General features: G+C 37.0%; 1 protein-coding gene across 7 annotated transcripts in view; it reads left to right on the forward strand.

Annotated features, from left to right (window-relative positions):
- The window catches only part of ERBIN (erbb2 interacting protein), a 119,088-nt gene extending 101,566 nt beyond the window's left edge, over window positions 1-17,522 (forward strand). For 3 of the 7 annotated variants that reach the window (XM_054053838.1, XM_054053841.1, XM_054053842.1), the window contains exons 22-27: window positions 3,936-4,079; window positions 4,909-5,040; window positions 6,736-6,945; window positions 8,076-8,168; window positions 8,747-8,821; window positions 11,476-17,522. In XM_054053838.1, coding sequence (XP_053909813.1) covers window positions 3,936-4,079; window positions 4,909-5,040; window positions 6,736-6,945; window positions 8,076-8,168; window positions 8,747-8,821; window positions 11,476-11,583 — 762 coding nt within the window. In that variant the 3' untranslated portion in view covers window positions 11,584-17,522. The remainder of the gene's footprint in view (window positions 1-3,935; window positions 4,080-4,908; window positions 5,041-6,735; window positions 6,946-8,075; window positions 8,169-8,746; window positions 8,822-11,475) is intronic. The other 4 variants (XM_054053835.1, XM_054053836.1, XM_054053839.1 and 1 more) reach the window with 2 other exon arrangements.
- Window positions 17,523-25,396: the final 7,874 nt, after the last annotated feature.

The raw sequence follows: 25,396 nt of genomic DNA on the forward strand, positions 1-25,396 counted from the left end.
CAGTAACAGTCCAAGTGTTTTGATATAAAATTGCAGTTTTAATAAAAATTTGGAAGTTTTTCTGGAATTGATTTTTTTTATGCTACATGCATGCCATGAAAAAATATTTTGATCTGTATAGCCTCAGATATTGTGCAAGTTAAACTTGCTTCTATATGTCAAAGAATCTGTGTGCACATAAAATTAAGTGCTTCAGTGTTTATAAGATCATAGCCTGAAGAATATTTTGACACTGATAAATTACTGGAATGCTGTCCATTGAGTAGTTGTTAGTTAGTTTCAAATTTTTATTTTAGGGTTTTTTTCCTCCACTTTGAATGGACTACTGAACCATTTATGTGTTATAGTGATATTTTGTGGAGTGCATCACACTTCAAAAGGAACAAAATTCTTGTGCGGTTGGATTGTAAACAATAGAAGTTCTGGCCCTGCAAACATTTTACGGCAATAAAATTTAAATGAGATGTAGTGTTTAATAGCAACATTGTCACTTACTGAAGATATATTTTTTTGTAGCAACCTTGTAGATGTCTTTACCCCCCCCCCCCCCCTTAAGTTTGAAAAGTAGTTACATAATGTTTAAGTTCTCTTCTTTGGGATGAACTAGTTCCTTGCTAGAATTTTACCAGATTTGAAGCAAAGCTTTTTTCTCTTGTGTGCCTTTATTTCAAATGACTGAAAGCATTAATTTTAGGCATTTCAAGTGTTCCAGAGTACCTTGTGCAAGCTTTTTCTAAGGAATTTTAGGTAGTCTTGAGGGGAATGAAAAATGGAGAGATTTCTAGATATTTAATAAAGCCTCAAGGGATAACTTGCATCCACCTTTAGCTGGCAGTTAATTCTAAGTACTGCTAAATAAATAAATAAATAGAAAGGATAGTACTTAGACTTAGCAGATAAGTTACCAGTTAAGGCTGTCCCAAGATAAATAGAATGTAGAGTATTATTCCCTGCAGCTACTTGAATTTTATTAGGTCACGAATTGTTGTGACAAACTCTAGCCAGTCTTAAAATTACAATAGAATAGAAATTCTTCTAAGTAAATTGTATTATTTGTCTTACACATAACTAAGTGCATAAAGGCACTTTAATACCCAAAACCACACTTCTGAAATCTTAAATTGTTAATTCTCTTGTAAGCTGCAAAGTGGAGGATGTGTTCAGACTCTTGGCATTCAAAATGAATGTAAGGAAACCCCAAAACCATGCTGCTAGCTGCCTGCTTCTAAACTGAATTCCATAAGAGGATGATCTTGACTGCAAATCCTCATTTATATTCTGAATATTTTTTTACTTTGCACATAGCCATTTTTTCTTGATTTATTGTAGCTTTTAATGTGTGTTCTTCCCCTGTGAATTACTTCTTTCTAGTAAAATTAGTTTCCAAAAATACAGTGGAAAATGGCATGCATGTTGGTTAGTGTATATTAGTTTAGCGTACCTGAAATGGTATTTCTCAAGCCTCAAATATTTGAATTATCATTTTGCAGTCCATTATGCCCTAATAGTGTGTAGAAAATCAGACGGGAAATGGAGTTGGTAATAAAAATCAGGGGCTTTAATGGCATCTACATATTCAAATTTCCAAAACTCTGCTCTCTGGTGCAGCAGTCTTCAGGAATCTCACTAGGAATAGAACAGCCTTCATCATGCTCATATTGAGAAGGAAATTAAAGAGGAATACTGTTCACACTCTACATGCCTCAGTTTCTCTCTTACCAGATTAAAATAGGTGGACGAAAAATACTTCTGGATTTGTCTTCAGGAATTTCTTCTTCTATTAAATTAAAACTTTCTTACAACTCCATGGAATTTTGAATAGTATTTATTAGTTAATATTGGGACGCTCTGCCCAATGTGGTGAAGAAGAATGGCGTTTGCAGTACTTTTTATGGAATTCCTATGTTGATTGCACAATTATTGTACTTCAGAAAAAGTCTCTACCAAGAAGGAGATTTTATAAACCCTTTAATAAAGCTATTCTCAGGCTATGTACACCTTGAAGCTCTAAACTAAGCTGACTGAAATATTAATTTCCGATGGACAAGTTTGTGCCTCTGCAGACTTCAGGAAAACTCTACCTCCTATTGCAGATCTATCTCGGATTGTAAATATGAATCTTGATTTAGGTTGGCACTGCTTACTGATCATCTGGGTCTTTCTAAGAGAAGGGTGAATCTGGTGGATCTAGGGATCTTTATACTAAGATCGTCTGCTAGAGACACTTTTAGAAGATAGTTTTCTAGTTTCACCATGCATTACTTCTATTTTTGTCTGGCTTTTTGCCACTTACAGAAGATCAAGAAGTATGGTAGACTCGTGAGAGGAGCTTCCTATAGGAAACTTCAGGGAGTTGCCTGTACAAGTGGAGGAAGAAGGGCACCTAGAGAGACTGTTTGGGGAAGAGTTGTAAGATGACACAGTAAGGCACTATCAAGTTAAGGAAAAGTGACTTTGGTAGTTTCATCTGAGTGTTTGGCCTTAAACTTAAAGGAAGCAGTAAGCTCAGATTTGGATGTTTAGCGAAGGGAGACTTGAATGCTGAGTAAAGCCGTCTTCTTCAAAGACTTAGAAAGCCTCTGGAGGCTTGTCTAGAAGCTTGAAAAATCCATTGACTAGAAAGCAGAGTAGATATGGAAGAAGGGCATGGAGAAAGCCCGTGATGCCATTGAGTGAGAGGTTTTGAAGAGCCTTGGCCAAGAAAAGCCAGATATTGTCAGTAAATACTGTTTTCCAAGGGTGTTTCCAGTGACTATACTATCAGAGTATCTAAGGAGTATGTATGTGCAGGGGCACATGACTTTGATTATTGAACCAGTTTTGGCTTCACAAGATAAAGCTAGTATGAGAGCAAATGTCTGCCTGAGGATCAGTGGTATTTTTCAAAATCAAATTAGTAGATGTAGTCAACAAACACCAAAATGTATTTGTTCATGTAAGAGTTGTTGCAGTATCTTACTCACTTAGATATTTTGAACATTTTCTTTTTTTTTTCTTTCCTTGTAAACATTAGAAACTTCATAAAAATGAAAGACAATGAACTTGCTGGGTTTTGGTGCTTCGTGGTGTATCTTTTACTGTGACTGTGTTTTTTTCATGGGTCTTCCTCACTTTTTTGGGAGAAGTTTGTTTTGTTTGTCAAGTGACATGGAAGATTTTCCTCCTTCGTTTTTATTTTGTTTGTTCTTACAATACAAAAGTCCATAGTGGCAGGATGGTAATGTCTTCTACTTTCTTCATTACCCTTGCCAATACTGCAGAGGTCAGGTTTGCAGGTAATGAAGATTAAAACCAGACCACTACCACATTTATCCTTGAGCTCATGATACCTGTTTGATTGGCTGCAGTGGCACAGAAGTCAACTCCAAGGTTTCTTTCAAGCCTCTTTTTCTTTAAGTGAGGCTCATTCACATTTCTAAATGAGGTGTTATTGGAATGCATTGCAGTAGCAAGAAAATCCAGTCAAATAGTCAGATTTCTGTTTCTGTGTATATTTTTGTTTGCACTGTATCAGTAATGGTGGAGGAAGAAGGGGGTTACACAAAATAATACCTGATAATTAGATAGTTTTCCATGAGTGTTTGTCTTGACTACCAACTTCTCTTCCTACAATACATTTGATATGTTGCAAATTTAATGAAAACAGAAATTCTTTTAAGCTGGGCACCTCTGTTTTTCCAGAGACATAAACATTTGAAGGACTTTATTTACCTGTAAATCTGCATGTTAATTGCTGATTGCATGCAGATATACAGTAAATAAAGGTGAATAGGGATCACTGAATTGTGTTTTATATATCAGAATGATACTGTTCTTGCATGGTTTTTATTTTGCATGACAATGGTATATGTTTGTATTAGTTTATGTATAACGTGTCTTGTTGTTTATGCATGCTGCACTAATACCTGTGTTAAATCTGTCCCCTCTTTATTCAGAGCATGCTGTCTAGGTCCTTTAATTCCAATTATGCTGCAGTTAGCAGCTTTCACTATGGCAGCTCTAGGGATCTGCATGGCAGCCAGGGTAGTGTTGCCTTGAGTGTGGCAGACGGAAGAGGTTCTGGTGTGCACGTTGTTCGAGTGAGTACCTACAGGAGGCTATTGCAATATATAGAGGGGGAAAGAATAAACTGTGAGAGGTGTCCTTAAATTGATAGTTATCCTTTTAAATATGGAAAATGCTTTCCATAAAAGGCATATAACTTATGTGCAAGAATTTGTATAGGCATTGAATCAAATACTTTGCCTTCATTTTATACGCTTTAAACATATTGCAAGGCTTTTCAGTTTAATGTCGTGACTTGAGTTTTGTAATTGGATTTTATAGATGGTTGAACATATTTAAAACTAGTTTCATTCTACATATGTGAACAAAAGATTACCATTGTAGATTTAACCTAGGTTGATAAAGGTTTGAATAAAATCTTACTTTGCCTTTTCCTGTCCCAGACAAATTCTGATGATGTAAAACGGTATTGTAAGATACTTGATGCATTCAACAAAATTAATATTTTAGTTTGTAATAAAATGCGAAGAAATGACTCCTTAACTCTGAGCACACTAAGTGATGTTATGGTATCCATAGTGAGCAGGATAAAGTGAATGAAAGACTTCTTTTAACCATATGAATTCTTGCATAGGGAGTTGTTAGCAATTGTTGACTTTTATTACCAGGTTATTGGTGATCAAAGACACCTCTGCAGTTGCTAGTTTTTGTAAATATCCATCGATATTTTATGGGTGCGGTGTTTTGGCTAGTAAGATTTTGTGCATAAACAATGTGCTAGTTATTTAAAGAAGATTAAGAACGATAATGCCCCTAAAATATTTTATTCTGGGATTCTTAGGAGAATTTGCTATTCTGAGTTATGTTAAGACATGCACCTTTACTGCTCCATTCTGTTTAAAGCACCCTCAGGCTTCTACTCCAGGAGACCAATGCCAGGATGAGGTATTCATTTCAGGACAACAGAATTATTCATCTGCCACACTCAGTCTGAAAGATGTTCCTCCAGACAGCATGAAGAAATTAGCTGTGCAGGTAATTATCTATATGACACCATGTATGTGATATATTTATTGTTATTTGTAAGGATACCTTTTTTTATTATTTGTGAAACATATGCTGGGGTAGCAGTTGGAACTGGGTCTTATTAAAAATGAAATACAGAGATATTGAATGTGGTGTAAATGAAATAGCATCCTCTTTTTTTGAAGAGAAAATAGTTAACTATATGAAGGGAATAGTTTAGTTTTTTTGAGCAGGGGCTTTGGAAGAAGAAATTAGCAGCAAAAGATGTAATTGGTAGTGGAAATTGGAATGTGGCAAATGATTTCAGGAAAGCAATAAAGCTGATTAAAACTTTTGATCTGTTGTGATGAAATCGTAATGATAAACTCATTTGTAGGAGACATTCTGTATTTGTCTCTAAGAACCTTCTATACAGATGGAACTTAACTACAATGAAACAAAATGAATGGTTGTAAACTATTACAATGCATTTCTTTCTATAACTTCAATAATTTCAGTGGATGTTGTGAATTTGCATAGCTGTTGATACATGTTGCTACATAAATGCTACCTCTGACAGTGTAACAAAAAATAGTTTTTCTGTCATGCTTTGAGTTTTCAGAAAATGTAGCAGAAAATTGTGTAAACTGAATACATCTGATAAGTGAATAAAACCCCAAAAATGTATGTGTAAACACATTACTATTAGGATCATTTTGATATAAAAATCCTGCCAGAATAGATTCCGATGTATCCATTCACATAGCATGGTTAAAGACTGAAATTTGCACACTTCAGTTACTCATACTATTGTGAGAGTATTTTAATATCTTTATATTCTATAACTAATGGGATGATGGTGACAGGCAGAAAAAACCTAACTCAAGACTAGCATTTTTGGAATGTGAGAATCGTGCAGACTGACTACTTAGACTAGGTAGGGGTACAAGGACGCATACAAGTGAGAAGGGAAAAGGCTCCCCATCCCAACACAGAGCTGCAGAGCTGAATAGTAACTGAAGCTTCAGTAAGAAATGTTGTCTCCAGCATTGTTCCTAGTGACACAGTTTGAATGCACTGTATGTCTTGACAGTTGTGTACTTTACTGCTCTTTGTCATCATTGTACTTACAAAATCAGTGACAGATTTGTTAACAAAAGAATAACATTTATTGGAAATACTATTACAGCTTTGATATTAAAACTTTCAACTTGTATGCGAGTTTGCTCAGTAGGTTATCTTGCAAAGTAATCACCAAAAAATGCTTGGAGAGTGTATAACTTCTGTCTGCTTGCTGTGTGGGATTTTTATTTTGTGTATGATCTACTGGGAATTGTTGCAAAGTGAATTGTAACAGTGTTCTGAATTTTACGCAATAAAGATGCGGACTATACTGATACCAAACAATACTGTCAGTTGCACTGCTAGGAAATAATGGTTGGGAAAACTTAGTGAAAAAAGTGCTAAAAGCAAAGACTGTCTAGTCTGTTCTAAAGGATAAGGTAGGTTTTTTTTGTTTTTCACGTTTGTTCATAGGAGGTCAGAGCTGATGACTATAAAGAAAACTCTGTGTAATTGTACATGATCCAGAAGAGTAGTTTTGTGGGATTTTTTAATGTTCCTAAAATAAAAAGCAGTCAAGTGTGAAAAACATATAAATAAAGGAGAATTTGAGGATTGCTGCTTATAAAATGTGTGACATAGAATATTTATTTTTTTATTCAGATACCTTTGACAAACGGACAAATGTGCCAGCCTCAAAGACCTCAGGCAAACTACAGCCAAATCCATCATCTCCCTCCTCAGTCATCAGTAGCAAGACATCCGTCTAGAGAGCAATTAATTGATTATCTGATGTTGAAAGTTGCCCACCAACCTCCCTATACTCAGTCTCAGTGTTCTCCCAGACAAAGCCATGAGATGACAAAGCAAGAAGTAAGAATAAAATGTGACCTGACAATATGACATCTGTCTGTCAGTGGTAGTGAATTGTTACATTGGTTTTGTTTATCACCATTTCTCTGTACATTGTGACAGAAATCATATAGGAATTTATCTCCAGCAGAAGACAGCTTTATCTGGGTGCAATTCTACTACTGAAATCACACTTTCCTTCTAGTTTAGAGTTCTTTTTATTTTTATGTGAACATTTTGAGAGATATGTGATAGATTTTTAACAGAACACACTAGAAACATAAGCATACATCTTCTTAATGTGCTGAAGATTTCAAGTACATTTATTGATCACCAACTCATTATTCATCTAGTAACTGAAAAATGCAAAGTAGCAAATGCAACGTAGGAGTAATTTGCTTCTGCATGTTGCTATCTGGAATGGTTCAAAACCTTCAACTGTAGAAATGTGCATCTGTAAACAAAAGGCAAGATTAAAAAAGTGTGAGCATCTGATGCATACATGATGATTACCAGTTTTATTTATGATAGACAGATGTGGCTAAGTAATTCTTACACAATTTAATGGCTCTTTAATTGTGTCAGCCTTCTTTCTGCTCTTGGCCATGGGATGTCTTCTCTATATAGTTTTGGGAGTTTTGAGAAAATACTGAGAACTGTGTTTTCATTCTGTGCTAGAATGAGACTGTCTGCATATTGTATAAAATAAGTTTTGTAGCCAACCATTCTGGGAGGAGAAAGGGGAGATGACATTGGTGATGTAGAACTGAAAGTGAAATTAGGAACATGATTTTATTTTTAAAATCCAGCCAAAGATAGCAATGAAATAAGAAGAACCTGTTCTTTCATAGGAGCATTTATATTTTCTAGGGACATTAAATTCATTTAGGTAATATCAAAATATCTCTGATTATAATAATGGTGATATTGGAGTAATAATTTAAAATGAAATGTGATGCTGTTGTATTGGAATCTTGTTTTGAATTAACGGTATGAAGTATAATTCTCTCTTGAACTGCGATAAATGCTTTTTTTGAGATTTTTCTTTTTAAAGCTTTTGTTCACCTGAATTCCTTAGTAATAATTTCATTACAGTAGCTTTGAGTGTGGATTTTCAGCCAGTTTATCTGACTTTGGTTTTAACTACTTAGATTCGAGTGAGAATTGACAAGGATCCAGAACTTGGATTTAGTATATCAGGAGGAGTTGGTGGTAGAGGAAATCCATTCAGACCGGAAGATGACGTGAGTATTTTATACTAATGCCTCTTAAAATCGTTTGAGTTAATAAAGTTTCTGTTGTTTAGCAAAGGGAGGGAAAAACAGGTCTCTCTCTCTCTATATATATATATTCCCAAACCATTGTATTCCAGCACCGGAAGAGTGGAAGTCGGGGACACATCATGTGGCAAATCAGAGTGTGACCACAGTGGTCACAGGACAACACAGGATTATTCCAGCTGACTGTTTATTGCACAGTCGCAGATATTAGTCAACCAATTTGAGATAGTGAATTAAGGAGTTTAAAATTGGGAAGCCTCTTGAAAGAGAACATAATTTAGCCTACAGTCTTATTTCTGGTGGTTGATAATTCATCTTGATGTATCCATCTGCCAAATTATAGAAAGGCAGAGCAGAATTTGCCCTTCAGTACTCCTTTAAAGGCAATTCTCCTGAAAGCCATGAGACCTGTGGGATAATACTAAATTCTCTTTTACTTAGAATGAAAAATTGAAAAAATATTTTGAAAAACCTTTGCTTCATGCTGCCCTACTATTCATGAAATAAATTGTCAAAAATTTTTACCTTCTCTGTTTTTCAAGGGTATATTTGTAACCAGAGTCCAACCAGAAGGACCAGCATCTAAGTTGTTGCAACCTGGGGATAAAATAATTCAGGTACTGTGGTCATCTGATTAACTAGCCTTTGTGATCAGTTCATTTTTAGTTTGCACGTTGTCTAAAAGCAGAGTGTTTAATTTTCAGATGGATTACCAATATCTTTTCCAGAAATATTCTTATATTTTGGGATGATGCTTTCAATTTTATTCCATCTAACATTAGGATACTGAAGTATCAATCAGTTGTATCATTTTTTTATAACTCTGAACATTTTTCATGGTTTTAAAGACGAAAAAACGGGCCTAATGTTGTTATTCAAGATGGAAAACAAACATTTCATTAGGCTTTGCTATAATTTAGTTATTTAAATCGTGGTCATTCCTATGTTCTGAATAATGTGTTGTCTGGACACCATCAGCTTCCCCTCACAATCTGTCTCCCCAGCTGCACCTTGCTGTTACATCCCCCTCCATCCTGCAGTTCCTCCCCAGGTGACAGGTGAAGCATGGTCAAGTGCTGGCAGAAACTGCCTCTTAGCTGGCTGCTGTCTAGATGGTCACAGCGTTTACCTCCTGGCTGCCCGGTTGGCTGCAGGAGAGACAAGTAGGTTGCTTCAGGAGCCATGGCTTCTGGGCTGCAGCTGTGCAGTTCTTTCCTCTAGGAAGTCTGTATCTTTCAGGCCTCTTCCATATGAGATTTGTTTGATTTGTCTATTGAATTTGTAAGCTATCTGGGGAGGGATCAGGGGGAGTGGGCAACATGATTATATAAGCCTTACTTTCTTTGGGAAGGTACTGGGGCCAACAGAACATTTGAACAGTGCTGCACCCACCCTCAAAGTTGCAGATCTTGCTAATAATTATCAATTATCACCACATTACTGGTTTGAGAATGTTGGTAGGGTTGACTGCTACATTCCAGTTGTCTAAAAAAAAAATGACCACTAGTATCTCAGTTAAACCAAAACATCCTGTGAACAGTTTTCTAAAACAAAGCCAAAATGAACACAGAACCTAATCCTTTGAATGAAGAGTAAAGCCAAAAAGCACACAAGAAAACTAAACTGGGAAGTTATTCCAACTAAAAGATGTCTTGGTTTTGAGCATGGTAAACATTTTTGGGCTTGTTCTTCCTCACTGGGATGAGAAAGGTCATAGTTCTATTACTGCTGTAGATGACGGTAAGGGATGAGGGTGACCCTTCAAAACACAGTACAGAAACAAGAAGCACGTTAAACTTTTGAAAATACTGGTAGCATATTTCTTATTTATAGAGTGTAACACGTCTGAAAGGTGACTTTTGTTGTAATGGTTTATTTCTGTCTGTATTGAATTTCATTTAGCTTTGTGACATTTATAATGACGTTTCCTTTCGTCATGCTGTCACTGCTTGGGTTTTGCCTTTTGTTAAATGAGGAATTATAAGTTTGAAAAAGAGCTGAAGTAGAAGTTGTATTTGCATGCTTAGACAATTACAGGCTCTTTCATTTCTCGTAAGTCAAAATATTTTTTAATGTAACAGCACATTCTTTATTGATCGAATGACAGTCCCAATCTACCTTGTTGCCACTTAGACAACTGCTACAGTTTTTGACTATCACCTCTCTCAAAATTACTTTGCTGTACTTGATTTTGCAGTATTCTCTGTTACTCTTGCGTAAGGCATGCACATTATAATGCATGTCAAATAAAAGTATTCTACATGACCAGAGACCAGATAATTGCATGTAAATCTTGAAGTACTGTTGCGTATTAGGTTAGAGCTAGGACATTCTGTACAGGTGATGATTTGGAAGGGCTATTGTCTGTTTTGCTCTCTGAGTGGTCCATGTGTAAATCTTTCTCTGCAACCCTAGACAGATTTGAAAACAACTGCCTTTACGACAAGGGTTTCAGCTGGTAGGAACAGGAAGTGTTCAGCGGTGAGTTAAGGAACCACAACTCCAAAATGACAGCCAAGGCGCAGAGCACACGGCCAGTTCTGTCTCCACATAAAGAACAGTAGGTCAGGGAGAACAGTGGGATGCCCGGGTAGAAGAGATAACATTTTAAACTGGGGTAGTCTTATTCTGCAAGACTTTACCATCCAGACTGAACGTGAATTCAAAGTAGTAAACCTTGAGAATCTGAACCATAACCACGTTTTCCCCTGTCTTTTTATAGGCCACTTAGGCCTTCCTGTGTTTACCAAGCCAAACCTGTCCCAAGAATGACAACAGTCACTGTTACAGGAAAATTCAAGCTGGGAGGGACCTCAGGAGGTCTCACACCCTGAAATGGCTCCAGATGCCATCAATTTTTTTTTTAAGGCTCAATAGTTTTAATTTATCATGAGTGCTATTTCTAACATTCCAATATTTAAACTGGTATGTATAATCTGTGCTGCATTTGCTTTTTTGATTACGCTGTATTAAGGCTGGTATCAGGTCTTATTACATGTCTGATATTATGATTTAAGTTTTCTCTTTCGGTTATTTGCAGTACCTGTGGTGCAAAATTCCTCCAAGGCTAACAGTGTAGTTTAGTTTCTTGTAGTGTACAGGTACATGTTTAACTCTCATCAACAATATAATCTGCAAATCTGCAGTGTTTTATTGTCTGCATTCATGAAGAATTTGGTAAAACTATATAAAGTAACATGAAATATGAGATGTATTTTACTAGCATGACATATGAGACTGTAATTTTCAATTTTAAATATTTCTTTTTTAGGCTAATGGATACAGCTTCATCAATATTGATCATGGTCAAGCAGTATCTTTGCTAAAGACTTTTCAGAATGCAGTGGAGCTCATCATTGTGCGAGAAGTTTCTTCATAAATACTGTGGATTGGGGGAAAAGCCAGCAGAATTCATTAAAGGACTTACGAGAAACTGAATATTTTGCCTATTTTTATACATGAAAGGAACTTGAAAAGAACTATGATCAAAATTTGTACAGGATATACTGAACTTGTGGCTAAAGGGGAGAAAAACCACTGTATAGAACATACAGGAAATCATTTTGGAAATGCATATGGTGAATAAATTTGATTTTAAGCATTATAGCAATCTAAGGATCACTCTTCCAAGAACAAACCTGTGTTGTTTTTTTGTACAGATGGTAGGTTTATTTTTGGATAATTCATACACATTACTAAACTTTGTGCAAGGCTTTATGAAGCCTCGGTTGTAGCCAGTGGACAGATGGCAGGGCTGTCTGTCCTGTAGCTGTTTATTGCCTTTATTTTTATTCACCAGATGTTAATGTGTTATGCTGAAACCACTTTGTTAGATATGGACAGGGGATATAAAATGTTGGCTTTGCTATGTGCACATTGTATAGATGAATGGGTAGATGGAAGGTGGTGCTGGTTGGACAGAACAAAGGTCAGGTGAAACAACTATCTGCTATCTAAATCTGGAATCAGGAAAGAAGAAGTGTTTAGTTCCAGAGTGTACGTCTACCAATAGAAAATGCAATAAAAGCTTATGGTGTTTTTTAGGAAGACTGTAACTACACATTTGTGATATTTTGCAGAATATGTTATTAACGTAGTAGTTGAATATTCATTTGCCAGATGTGATTCATGTTTAGTTGGGTTTTCTTGCATACGTAATTTTTTCAGCTGTACTGTGGAAATGTGCCCAGAGGTTTTTCTCTGCCGTGAAAATTCCCAGTTTTGTGTGAATGGTGATACTTTAATCTTTATAAAAAGTACTCCATTTTAACCTTATCAAAAATGAAACTGAAATGGCCAGTTTTTAAGGTTGTTGCCTGTAATACGTATTTAAACACACACAAAGTAAATGATGCAAGAACGGTTATGAAAGACATCTTGATTTTTGTTTGGCCTTGGCAATGCCTTGTTAATCAAAATGGAAACCATACGCATGGAGCTAGGTAACCAAAGCAAGTTTGTGAATCTTTGAACGGTGATGGAGAATTGCTATGGTGAGAGGGAGAGCAAAGGGAGGGTGTACTTACAACCCACCGGCTGGTAATGATGTTTCTTAAAGGGCTGTTCCTACAGGTAACATTAAATGTGAACTAGACACTTCAGAGTCATTAAAGGGTTTCTAACTATATTAATGTTACAGTGATTTACCACAGGCTGCCTTTGTTCCTTATTACTGTATAAAATATTCAGTTATGCTTCTGTTAATTTTGTTTACGAGAAACATTAACTTTATTTTTCTCTTTCTCCTTTGTAATTGAATAGAGACTGTGTAATCTGCAGTGATAATTCATACACGGTTGTTATGGACCAGGGAAAAGTGCCATAGAAGACCAATAACTGTTTTTAATCAGGGCTAGTGATTAGCCTGTCATCGGAGCAATATTCAGTTATTGCAGTTCATTTTTTAATTACATATAAGTTGGTAGTTTGAGACAGGTATTAGTTGCTTTTTTTTTTTCAACTCGTGTGTACAAAAGTGAGTACTTTTAACAAAGCTAGCAAAAATACCAGTCTCCTTTAGTTTTGGGACAATGAGCTGGAAGAGGAAGGAATTACGCCTAGCTAGTGGTAACAGACAGTACTTTTTAAATAAGCGAACTCCAATATTATTGCACTTCTTTCAAAGATGTTAACTATTGCTTATTGTACTGTGTATAGGTCTAATAATGTTAATTGAAACCCTTTAACTACTCTTTGTATATTTTAATTCTTTTTAGTTGATTTTCAGTAATACTTACATAGAAAAATGATTTTTTTGATATATTAGCAGAAACGTGCTGTATTTTGATAAAATTCACTTATTTTCTGTGTGATGTTAATCTTCAAAGAAAAGAATGAGAAACATAGTTATATAATGGCAGGCTTCAGTGTTCCGCTTCCAAGATGTGTTTTGTTGTTGTTTAGCTTTTATTTTTTTATTGAAAATGCAAAATTTTACATCACATGTTCATTACTTTTAATCATGTTATTTTTATTGCACACTGCCTTTCAATGGGGATGCATACAAATAAGTCCTAAGTACCTTGTTGTTCTATATAACCTGTATCTTTGGGGAGAGTTCAAAAAGAACTGATTCTTTACTGATCTTGGGACTGACTTTGTAAACGTTTTGCAGTACATTTAAATATATCACTGAGAAATTCTACTGTATTGTATTTTGCTTTAATGGTAACAGAAGTTTTAAACATTGTGTCACTTAATTTTCAGATTTATGTATCACGGGAAATTTCTACCAAAAACTGTTTGACTATCGTAGAACTTTAGAAGTAGAGATTTATAGCAAGAGGTTTAGTACTTCTTGTGGAAATACTTGGCCAAAGCTTGTCTTCATTAAATTAGAAAATTAACCATCTAATAAAACATGGATTGTGCTGATTTACTAAGTAAATGTTGGCGTTTCAGTGGATTGAAATGTGTTCGTTCGTTCAGTGTCTGTGTGTAAAGGTAAAAACACATGTCAAACTAGGTAATATTGCAGAGAGTGGGAGAAACATATTTGTTTCTTAAACTAGTCCAGCCTGGATTCAGCAGAAGGAGAGACTACATCAGCACTTTTCATTTTGAATGCATCTTAAACTACATTTTGAACAGAATAAAGCCCATCTGCAGCCTAAGTTACTCAGCATGACAGTGAGTCAATGTGAACTCTGTTAACTCTTTCTAATTGTTCATTAAAGAATCAGTTCAACTGACGTAATGAAAAGATGAAGTCTCCCACATATTTATTATGTAAATATTTTTTAGTTTCTTTTTTTGACTGGAGATAACAAAATGTATATATACTTGAAAACATTCTATAAACACAAACATAGCAATAACACACAGAATCAAACCTCTGATTATTTTGATTTTGTTTAGAAATATTCCCTTGTCGACAGCTATGAACTGTTTTTATTGATCAGCATTTATTCAACATTCCAAATTTTTGTATATAATTAGACTGTTTCTGAGGTAACACATGGAGAATAGATAATAAACTAATGCTCTTTACAGCTGTGTGCAATTGACTTATTTAAGTTGTAGGAAGTGCTCCATTACACCATTTTATTCTTCTATAGTTTCCGTAGAACTTAGTGCTCTATCAGTATACAAGATCTGACACAAAAAATGAGACTGTCTGTAATTCTTTATTTAAGAAATTAATAAAATCAACTGCAACCACTTTCAGAACAGTTCCCTTCTGAGCTGACACACAGCTGTATACGATGCTGCCAACATTCAAAGCAATTCCACAGATCATTTTCTGAAGAGGCAGTTGAGGATCTCTGAGGTTTTTGCTTTCACATCTTCTACCAACAGAAAATGTGTTCTTTTGAGCACCAGCTTGATCTTTGGGATCTCTTCACCATAAGTATCAGTCAATAATTGAATGTGAGCACATGTCCACTCGTAGTAAGTGAAGCAATAGAGCTGAGCTTTGTGTCACTGTGAGAGGTTAGAACAAGTTCTATAACCATCTCCTTGTTTCTCCCCTCCCACTCTTGGTTCCTGAGCTATAGGTTTAGTCTTGGGTTTTTTGTTTTGGACCTTGTACGTTATTAAATCATTAGTAATGTACATTATTTGTGTTTCTGGTGCTCTGCATCTCGGTGCCCTCCATGTGATTTCATGCAAGACTGGGTTATTCACGATAAAGAAGTACTTTTGTGAATAGCCCAGTCCTGCAGCGAAAACAGCTAGGGCAGCAGGTGGCCTCGGTCCTTAAGAGATGGATAGTCTTCATTGGATGCAAAGTAAAGTTAGTTTCAGTAGCACGGGGAGGAGTGACTGAGTAAAGGAGCAGAGTTTAAAGTATCTTGATTAGCATGGTGAGATGCACAAGGATTATGTGGTAAAGAAAGTGAAGAGATGGAATTTCACAGGAGAGGTAAGTGCAGGTTTACATCCAGTTTTCTTAGAAATTGCTTGACGATGTAGTAACACAAACTATTTAGTCTTTTTTCCTTGTATATATAGATCTGGCCTATCAATATCACTACTTGACTTCATACTTCCTCTACACAGAAAACTGATTGTAACTGTAACAGGTCACAGCCCTGCTCCCTCCTTATTTAAGGTTTTCTGTATCTGCTCCCTACCTTGATTTGAGGTACGAGGGGCTGACCCTTTATTTTTGACTTGTGAGCTTTTTGAAGATGTTTTTGTTGTCTTTTCTGCAGCAGACTTCAAATTTATTGTTTCACATTTCACTCGTGTTATTTGTTAGGTATGCCTCGCTTCTGTGCAACTGAGCCTCTGGTCTCCTACTTTTATTTCATAACTCTACTTTTTCATTAAGCATCTGAGAATGCTGGGTCCAACTTTTCTGACTGGAGGCACTTTACAGAGGGAAAGTGTATGAGGTTTTTGTTTGTCTTATTTCTGTTGCCTCAGATTAAATTCAGTTTTGGAACGTGTACAGAAGATTCTGTTGCAGCATCTATGAAGCTATCTTGAAACTGGGGTTCCACGATACCAAATGTTACAATTGCACTATAAAATTGCCCTTGTCTAAAGGAGTTTTTATATGAAAAACTGAAACAGCCAAAATAAGAGAAGTGAAAATTTCTATGTAAGCAGAAAAAAACTCAGACCTAATATTTGTCAGTTCAGTGCTTTGCTTAGGCAATATGCTACTTATGGTCCAGCAAGAATTGGGGAATTCTTGGCTGAAGTGTTTAAAGTACAGCAAGGAATTGTTCATTTTCTATAGTGTCTGAATCCATCTTGGCCAGTTTTATCTGATTTTTTGATTTCTCACAGTCTGTGTAATTGGAGCCATATTTTGTCATAAATAAGGGCATTATTTCAAAAAGATTTCATTATGGCATGTATTAGAAAACAAAAAGATTGAAAAACAGAAGAAACATTCTCTATTCAGTTTTTACTTTTCAGTTGGCTGAGACTGCATCTAAAAAAAAAAAAGCCTGTCATTAGTTAAAGCTTGGAAAACTGAGTCTCAGAACCTGTTCTGTAAGATGAAAAAACAAAGACAAATCATTATTGCAATAAGTGCTCTAGTTTATACAGCTCAATGTAGATAACTTCTATGTTTAATTCCTTTATGGTCTTTAAGTTTGGACCTAGAGTTCCTTGTTCCTTCAATGCTTTTTCTGCAAGCATTGCTTTGCCTGTGGCAGGACCGTATCAAATAATGCTGTCCACAAGTGCTCTGCACTGTGGGAGAATCTCAGGTCACACAGTGCTACATTTCTAGGGTTTTTTTTGGGGGGGGGTTGTTATGTGCTCACTTCTTCTGACAGGATAAACCTTTAAGTTTCTAAGCTGCCTTCAACACAGGACAAAAAACAGCTGTTACTTTGAACAATTAATTGGGTAATGCCAAATGAAGGTCTGCCTTACAACCTCGGTTTGAAAGTAAACATCCACAAAGAAAGCCTTACCTTATGCTGCAGCAGATGATTTTGGAAAATCTGGGCTTGTCTTTACTTGCTCCACAGAATTGTATCTTAAGTGACATCTTTTATACAAGTAGTCTTACTCCATTTGAGAAATTTTAGGAGTATGTTCACATTTGTCATGAATGAACCTAATGTGCTGTTCCACTAAAGCATTGAAATGTACTTAGCACAGCAGAGGTCTGTCTGTGCAGATGCTGCTTTGTGACTTAGGAACCCACTGTTTCTAAATCATGTTCTTGTTCATCCTCAACAAGCAAGCAGTAAAATGTGTGATTTAATTTTCTGTGATGTAATACCAATTCTTCTTATGACTGTGAAGATTATGAGGACTAAAGACAACTACTTATGATAGTTGGTAGCTAAAGGAATGATCATCATCATTTTGTAATGATGAGCTATGGAAAAAAACCACTGGAAACTGATAAAAATGAATATCATGTCACATTTCATATCGTGTCTCTAGTTTATTTTTGTTTGAGGAATCATGCTTTCTACAGCTATCCATGCTTTTCATTCAGTAGCTGAGGCTTTCAGGTTACACACGGGAGGTGAGCACACACATTCTATACAAACATTTATTCCGATAATGAAAATATTTTTAATTTCTAGACTTGACACATTTTTGAAAGAGGCATCTAAGCATGGTATAATTACTTGACTATATGAATCGAGAAATACTACATTCCAACCCCTACTTAGTGAGGTAGATCTCATCTCTCCAAGCAGACATTCATCCTCAGGAAGTGTTGGATGGTGAGAGAAACCAAAACAGTGTTGCTGATGCCAGCTGTGTGGGTACAGCTGATCCTCAGACCCCCTCATGCCCCTGACTGTCCCCCTGACCCCAAGAGACTGGGAGTGACAGATCCTCTCCTTGTTTGCCCTGGAGGTATTGCTGGTGTCCGTGTGGGACAACAGCAGGAGGTCATAGGCAGAGAGTTGGACAAGATTTGGTGTTCTTTTCACAGCATCATGGTTCTGGGTCAGCAGAAAACTTCTGTAGGCAGTGGGTTGGGTCAGCAGAGGGCTGCCCCTGTGCCCTGCAGCAGGGAATCACTCCCTATATCACCGATGACTTCCTCCAGGTGGCCTGGTGTGGCTCAGGGTCTGTCTGTCCAGATGGTTTGTTTGAAAGCAACCTCAGCTTTGAGGGCAGAGAACCTCAGGTGGAGCAGGTGTCTTACAGAAGACACCAGCTTCCAGCCATTGCCTGCTACTGACACTTGCGGTTCTGCTAGGGACAGACTCTGCCCAGGTCTGCGCTGTGGTGGTCCAGGGCCCTTCAAGCTGTAGGGTTTATGAGGCGATCCTGGCTCTCTCCAACGATGCACTGCCTGCTAACTTTCATAACTCTTCCGCTTAGCAGTATAACTCTCCAACAGCAGCGTAGCTCCTGCAGGAGAGGCCCCGGGGACTCCTGATCCACCGCGTTCTGACACAGGCCTCTCCCCAGCACCAGCAAAACGGTGGGACTGTCGCCCTCCTGAAGCGAGGGCAGCTACAGCAAAGGCCCCGGGCACCTGCGTCAGGGGTTGCTAACCCCCCTCACTAGAACCTGCAGAGCTTCCCCAGGCCCCTTCCCTTCCTCTGGCAGCAGCAGGTACCCGCGGGAGGGCTCACAGGAGTCCCCCTCCTTTAGCACATCCCAAGACACTCAGTTCAAGTGCAGAATCATCCTTCCTCCGGTCAGCCCTCTGTGACAGTCCCCGATTTCCAGCTCTCTGCCTTCTTTTCCTGATATTGTCTGCAGGAACATGACTTGTGTTTCCATACTGCAGTTTAAAATATTGTTTTGTATTAAGGATAAGAATTGTAGAAAAAGAAGCAAATTGTTTCTGTTCCTAAGGGAACAGAAAATACAAAATAAGCATTACAACCTATGTATTTTAGACTACATCAGAAACACTCTGCACAGGATTTCAGGGTTTTCAGAAGTACGTTGCAATTATCCTACTTAACACGAAAATCTATTAAGTAGCTACGGATAAATGTTACTGAGCTGTGAAAGATTCCGCTGACATGTAGTTTGTAATGGCTGAGGACGCTTTCAGCCAGTCCCGTTTATGTAAATACCTCACTAAAAGTTCTTGAGATCTAATTAGAAGGTGGAAGAGAACAAGTATGACATGACTGGGATGGCAAGGGTCCCGAGATGGTGAGGAACAGTTTCTGCATGGCCTGAACTTTTGAGCAGCAGGAATTAAATTTCTGATGACAGTAGTCTACAACATCTGGTTTTGCAGCTGCATAACACAAAGGGGAATTTGCCTCTGCGCTGCATACGTTTCATGGCTGGACATGGCAAATTGTTGAGCTAAGTTTCAATATTGTCCAAATTAATGACAGAACTGTGACGGAATATTCATTCTGGTTTGCCCGATGTGAAAATATGGAATTGGACAAACTTCTCACGACTGTCTTTTAATAGAGAAACTGGTAGCAGATGAACCAGATGCTCAGAGAAATTCTCATTCAATTGCTGCTGATGATTTGTGAAGACAACTTTGGAGAAGAAAAAAGAAACAACAACAAAAAGGGGGAAAGTTTTCTACTGAATTATAAGTATGTACTGGCAAAATGCTTGATTGGAAATTGTTGTGCAAAGGCTCCTAACATCACAACCTGTTAGCATATTTGATTGATTTTTGTCTGCAACACTTACACTCACAACAGAATAATCAACAACTGGTTTTGAATATGGAGAAGGCATTTTTTGCTGAGAATGTTCCTGCCAGAAGTACTTCAGTTGAAAGCCATGGCTTCTCCACTGAGAAACTGAGGTTTACTAATAAACACTGAAACAGACATCAACAGCCAGTTAACTGACAGAATACTAAGTCCTGCAAAAAAATAAGTAATCATGTAAAAGTGTCTCGTTTGCTAACTGTAGTGAGAAATAACTGATGAGGTTAGAGCCGATGCACGCAAGGGTTAGAAACCATGCTGAAAAACCTCCAAACAATTTTTTTCTGATTCATTTTAATTAAAAAAGCTATTAAAACCTATTTTTTTCTGCTCTTTTTTTAAATTGTAGTTTGTAATTATTCTAGTATAGCATTAATTTTGATGTGTTTTTATTTTAAGACATCTTAAGATACCAAAACATCCTAAGATGCTGAAAAGGTTCTTCAGCATTAGTACCACTGAACTTGATTACTTTTGCAATAATGTCTACTTATATAATTTTCAAACAAAAGTTATAAATAAAATGTTGACATTTAGTTGCATTGAGTTATACTTCAGTATGTTTTCAAACGTCCCAATTATAAAGCTTCTAATCTTTTTATTGTCAGTGAAAGCCTATATTCTCATGTAATGAAGGAGGCTGAGAACTAGAAGTACTGGCAAAGCATGACTGTGCCCAGACCTCCTCATCTTGTCAAGCAGCTGGACACACAATTAGATTTCTTACCATTATCCATTCTTTCTCTATGTCTCAGATAAGAAGAATTTGGTTGACTGATATAAGCTAACTAACTTCAACTTTCTAACTTAAGGCAAAATAAGTATTCTTTGAAATTCAGCATGTGAGAGGAAATTAAAACAGCCACTTTCTCTGCGACAATATCTGGACTATCAATAATTCAAAACAAACTGAAAACTTACTATTGTTGTGATTTTTTTTTCAGCTCCAGGTGATATTCTCCAGCTGAAGATGATACTCTACTGCTGTGAATGAGTTTTTAGATAAAAATGCACCTTACAGAGATGAATGGCAAGGTCACCCTATTACGTGCTACATGGAGGAAACATATGGAGGAAAAATCTAGTTAGAATCAATCCAGACTGGTTTCCACAGGGTCTGAGGAGACAAAAGGGTAAGGGAGATTCGGCTCCTCTGGAGCACGAACCAAACTGCTTCTGGGTTGGCTAAGGGGGGTCCAGTGCATCCAACCCGCCTGTGAACTCCAGTTGATCAAACCAATATGTGTGATAATGCTAATTTAACTACTGCACACCTCCGCCCCCCAGCTCCCCACCCATATCTGATGGGCAGACTGGAACTGTGTTTGTGCTTCAGAGTCAGGCACCAGAATAGAAAGGCCTGTTCGGGCAGTTTCTCCACTATATGTGAAATTATTTACCTTTAGAGGGATGAAACTTTCATATTCTAAATGTATTTAAACTTCTTGCCCTGCTCCTACAAATTCTGTCTGGGAGACAGAGGAAGTTCTTCCCACTGGATTCCAGAATTTTCTATCCAACTCCTTTGAACTATCTTGTTTGGATAGATATTTTGGAGATGTAAAAACATCTTCCCTTTATACAGAGTTACGTGCTGTCACTCACAGCAGGATGAACCTCACAGCAAAGGAAAAGGAGGCTTTTCTTTCCTCCAGAAATAGCAGGGATCTGCCTTAGCAGTTCCAATAGCACATCCTGCCAGAAAATTAGCGGGTAGCAGATCTCTCAGCAGACATTAAAACCAAAAAAGAAGCTGAATTTTAACATTTTCTCATGCTTCTCCTCCACATACATATTCACACATACTGATTCTAAAATTATGTCCTAAAACTGACATGTAAACTTTTATACAGCTTAAACCAGATTTTTGCAAAACTCCTTTTTAAGAAGAGATGCTTCAACAATCCAAGCAGTGTTGTCTGGAAAACAGATACTAGATTTCATAAGTGGCTGAAGAAATGCTGCCCTGAAATGATAACTAGACGCAGAATCTGTTCTCATATCTCTCTCTCACCTTTGGTTCTTTTTCCCAGTCTGTAAGTGGTGGCGATAATCTTCCTTTGTTAATATGTGCTTGGAGATTCAGAAATAAAAATAATACCTAGATACCATTGGTTCTCAGCTAAGTCCCTCATCTTATTTCGGAGTAAGTTTAAAAAGAATTGGAGGCTGAGAAAAGCCGCTCCATCTTAGATTTAAGAAATTTTATAGGGAGAAAGGGAACTTTCTCATAAAACATACTTGTATAGCTGCTAATATGTCTCTTAGAACTAATACTTATATGCTAAATGCAGCAATACTTACATTTTTCATGTGTTTGCCATAAACAGATAGAAAGCAGATGCATAAATCTCACAGCTGTTTCGGTTTACCAGTGCTGGTTTATGCAGACGACTGCCATCCAGAGGCAGCAAGTTTGAAAGGGTTTCAGCTGCCTACATTGATTATGCAAAGTTCATCTGTGAATCTCAATACAGGATCATAAGATTTCTAGATCAATTTTCATCTGGGAAGAACAACTACTCCTAGAGAAATTTTATGCTAGGAAAATATTTTTATAATTTTTCTAGGTAAGGATTTAAAATTGGTCTCATGCTTTGTGGAAAAATGTCTTGTTAAATGCATTTTATATCATCTGTGAGATTACAACTATGATGGATTGAGGATTACTTCACAAAATTAAGAATTTGTTTTCCGTAAGATGTTTTCTTCCTCTACACAACAATCTTCATTTAAAAAATACTATTTAAAAACCCAAATTGTACTAAGGCATATAAAAAAAAAAAAAAAAGAGAGCAGCTACCTGATAAACCAGAATGGTATAATGATGGAAAAGGGGTGAAAGCAATTTCTAGCATTTGGGAAAAACTACAGATTTTTCAGAGCAGAATGAAGCCCATTGCCCGTGAAATGCTACAAAGTTAGTATTTTCTGATTTGTCTGTATTTGAATGCTAACTCAAGTTAAACTGAGGTGTGAATCTGAATTGCATTAGACGTTTCAAAAATCCTACTTACATATGCAGTTTTATTCAAAAATAAAATGTGCTGAAATAGCTGTAGATGTAGGCAAAACATATAGTTGTTTTCATGTTAACTGCCGACTCTGATGAGAAACAGTTCATACTACCAGAACTGAGGTTTTGGCCATAAGCAGAACTTGGCAGGCATCTCGGTGTGAATTTATACACTGACTGAAATTCCTGACTGATTACGAGAGGCAGCAAAATATCCCAACTTGGAGCATGTGTCTGGGGAAAAAAAACCTGAGAAATTAGAGTGTTATCAGCAGTCAATCTGAACAGGCAGCCTACTGCGAGTAGTAGGGGGAGACTGACATTTGAAGATTATGACTCTTGATTAATTCACAAGAGAAAGAATATTTGAGTTGTAAAAGACACATTTCTTTCCTGTGTTCTGCATCACCTGCCTATGCAAAATTGGAATTTTGTTTGTACGATAAGGCAAATGGTGTAAAGTTATTGTGAATGGAAACAAACTTATGTAGCAAAAGATATACAAATATACTGTCTTTTGGTGGTATTCTACTATTGGTTGTCAATGAACATTCAGAAGAAAAACACTTTATTTTTATTTGGATCTCTTCACTAGACTGATACACATCTATTTTAATCACTCATACACTGAAAGATTAAGTTAAACATATGAATTCACAACCTTAAATAAACAAAAAGTACTATACGGAACACAACTTGAATGCTTTAATGAGATCCGAAGGAGCTAGCTATGGTTAAAAGATGCCAGACTTTAAAACATACTTGTACCATTTACTCAAATTTTTCTCAAAGTTTCAAGAAGATGTTAATAGTTCCCTAAATTCAAACTGTGCTATGCAATGATTATTTTAACCTTTGGGCAATTTCTTTCCCCTAAAAACTGCTAGGTTTTTTTTATTTATTTTCAGTTCAGTGACTAAAAAAAGAGAACTAGGAGTGTGTTGTTTAGCATCCCGCATATGTATTAATGCAAGATGATATGTAAATAGCCGGCAATGAAACATCTAGCATTCTGACAACCAAACTCAAGACGAGAAATGCCCACTAAAAGGAGTATCAATCATATGACCATCCCACGACCACACAGGCAATTCCTTCCTGAACAATGTTCCTATCAGTCTTTCTTCGTTGAATAGTGTTTAGCATGTCATGTGAATAATAGGTGCTACAAACTGCACGAAGAATAACTGGTGATTGAGAAAAATCTTTTGGCAGGTGGGAAAAGCAAATACCCTGACAGATACAAACCCCTAAGACTATGTGGTCTTGCTGACAGTGAAGCAAATTCATTGGGATTTTCTTGTAAGCACAGAAGGTTTCTCTGGCAAAGCATTTTGTAGACTCTTACAGTCAGGTTGGCAATATGGTTGATGTTCTATGCTCACTTGTTGATCACATTCCTTTCAAACCTGTTCAGTGTAGTTTTAATTGAGCACAGTACTGCTGCTTCTTCCTAATCAATGGGTTGGGCAATAATAGTAAGAATTAAATTCTTTTAGCGGCTCTCTCCTCGAAGAAGATACACGATTATGGAAAAAAATCAGTGAAGTAGTTCAAAGAACTTGTGATATATGTAAAAAAGTAATCAAAGAATGAACTGTTCCACCAGCTGTAATTAGTAGATCTGCACTGAATACATACATTCTTACCAAGGCAGCACTAATATAACACTTTTAATGGGTACTTCCTGACATGACTAAACAGTATTTTCATCATAGAAAGTTAACTAAAAGTATTCTTCCAAGCTTCTTATCTACTAGGAATGATTGAATAAGTGAACTCAATTCAGAAAATCACCTTTAATCCTCACAGAATCACAGAGTTCCTGAAGCTGGAACAACCCTCTGGAGTTCACTCAGTCCACCCCCACCCTGCTCAAAACTAGGTCAATTAGAGCAGGTCACTCAGGCCAAATTTTAAGCAACTCCGAGAACAGAGACTCCACAACTCCTCTGAGCAGTTTCAGAAGTCAACCACCCTCATAGAAAAACAAAGGTATTTTTCTTATGTTCTGTATTTCAGTTTGTGCCCATTGCCTCCTGGACACCACTGAGAAGAGTCTAACTGTCTTGTTCACACTCTCCCTTCTGTTACTTATTCACATTAATAAGAAACCTCCTGAGCTTGGAAGCCCAGCAGTAGACACAGAATTCCAGATGTGGCCTCACCCATGCCGAGTAGAATAGAGGGCAAGGATCACCTTCCTCAGCCTGCTGGTGATGCTCTTGCTAATGCAGCCCAGGGGCCTGTTGGCATCCTTTGCAACAAGGATGCATTACTTGCTCCTGCTAAACTGGCTAAACAGGATCCCCAGGTCCTTTTCTGTCAGCCAGCTTTCCAGCCAGTTGGCCTCCAGCATGTACTGGTGTTTGTGGTTATTCCAGCCCAGGGGAAGCATTTAACCTTTCCAACATGCTCTTGTTGATCAACAACATGAGATGCCTATCAGCCCATTTCTCCATTTATTTCAGTCCCTCTGAACAGCACATACACTGTAATGTTTTAGCTGCTCCTCTGAGTTCTGTATCATCTGTGAATCAGGTGAGGTCACACTATGTCCCACGGTCTAGGTCATTAATGAGGATATAAAG

The sequence above is a fragment of the Cuculus canorus genome, chromosome Z (genome assembly GCF_017976375.1).
Source record: "Cuculus canorus isolate bCucCan1 chromosome Z, bCucCan1.pri, whole genome shotgun sequence".
NCBI classification, from domain to species: Eukaryota; Metazoa; Chordata; class Aves; order Cuculiformes; family Cuculidae; genus Cuculus; species Cuculus canorus.